Source organism: Penaeus vannamei, unplaced genomic scaffold (assembly GCF_042767895.1).
Source record: "Penaeus vannamei isolate JL-2024 unplaced genomic scaffold, ASM4276789v1 unanchor612, whole genome shotgun sequence".
Taxonomy (NCBI): domain Eukaryota; kingdom Metazoa; phylum Arthropoda; class Malacostraca; order Decapoda; family Penaeidae; genus Penaeus; species Penaeus vannamei.
This window is the reverse complement of record NW_027213616.1, coordinates 57,501-58,508: the sequence shown is the minus strand read 5'-3', so window position 1 is coordinate 58,508 and position 1,008 is coordinate 57,501. Positions and strand designations below refer to the sequence as shown.

The following is a 1,008-nucleotide window of genomic DNA, read 5'->3' as shown; positions in this document are numbered from 1 at the left end:
TTTGAATGAGAGAGAGACGGCGATTCGGAGTACTTCAGAGTCCGATCCGAGTTGCCATTATTTTTTTTTTTCTTTCCCGATATTGGAAACACTAATGGAGGATGCGGGCACGTCAGCCTCCGTTGCGTTCCAGAATCATTTCACTCTGTAGTCTTGTCTCCGAAAAGGATCGATTGTACACTCCGGTGCGCGCCAGAAATCCTTAGTCGTCTTGTAGTCCGAAAGAGAACGATTGTTTTCGAAAATGTAAATAATCCCAAGAAAAGAAAGGTCTCCCCAGGAAATCCACTGTCCGCTCTCATAAGAAACGACAGTGTTAAAGGGGAGGAGGAGGAGAATGAGGATGAAGGAAGATGATGACGATGTTGAAGATTATGTTGAAGATGATGATAATGAGGAAGAAGGAGGAGGAGAAGGGAGAGGAGGACATGGCCGAATGTAGGGTACTGATATACGATTGTGATCGGAGTCCCAAGGGGGCCGTAAAATTTGTACGAGAAAGGAAGAAGGGATTGGGAGTGAAGGAAAAGATCAAGGGGTGTCAAGAGAGTGGCTGGGAGGATTTAGGGCGCTAGTTTTGGTGTCTGAGCGATGCTTTCCGGATCGCTCGTAATTGGGGAGGCGAGGATTTCGTTTTTCGTTGTTTTTTCAGATTTATGTGGAGTTTGATGGCCTTATCGCTCTATGGCGTCGGGAGATTCTTCTAGGTATAAGGTGCAGGAACATAGGAGACATTATTTAAGTTGAAAGTGGAGAACAAGATTGATTTGTGTTTGAAGCTAGTGAACATAGGCCTATTCATTGACTAGGAAGAGATCGGGGAAACTATCTCTTTCACAAAGGTTAAGAACAAGAGAAAATGCACCCGGGTGTTCGACAGATAGACTGTAGCCACTTTATTGTGAAGTCCAGAGTGAAGAAGGCAAAGGAAGGTCCTCTCAGAAGAAGGGCAGGAAGGTCCTCTCAGAAGAAGGGCAGGAAGGTCCTCTCAGAAGAAGGGCAGGAAGG

The 1,008-nt window shown here is 45.7% G+C and overlaps 1 protein-coding gene across 1 annotated transcript in view; it reads left to right on the top strand.

Moving 5' to 3' along the window:
* Window positions 1-859: 859 nt before the first annotated feature.
* Window positions 860-1,008, top strand: part of LOC113811666 (ABC transporter F family member 4) — a 1,263-nt gene continuing 1,114 nt past the window's right edge. The window contains exon 1 of the mRNA XM_027363450.2: window positions 860-1,008. This exon is cut by the window's right edge and continues 1,114 nt beyond it. Within this exon, the coding sequence (XP_027219251.2) occupies window positions 860-1,008 (149 nt within the window).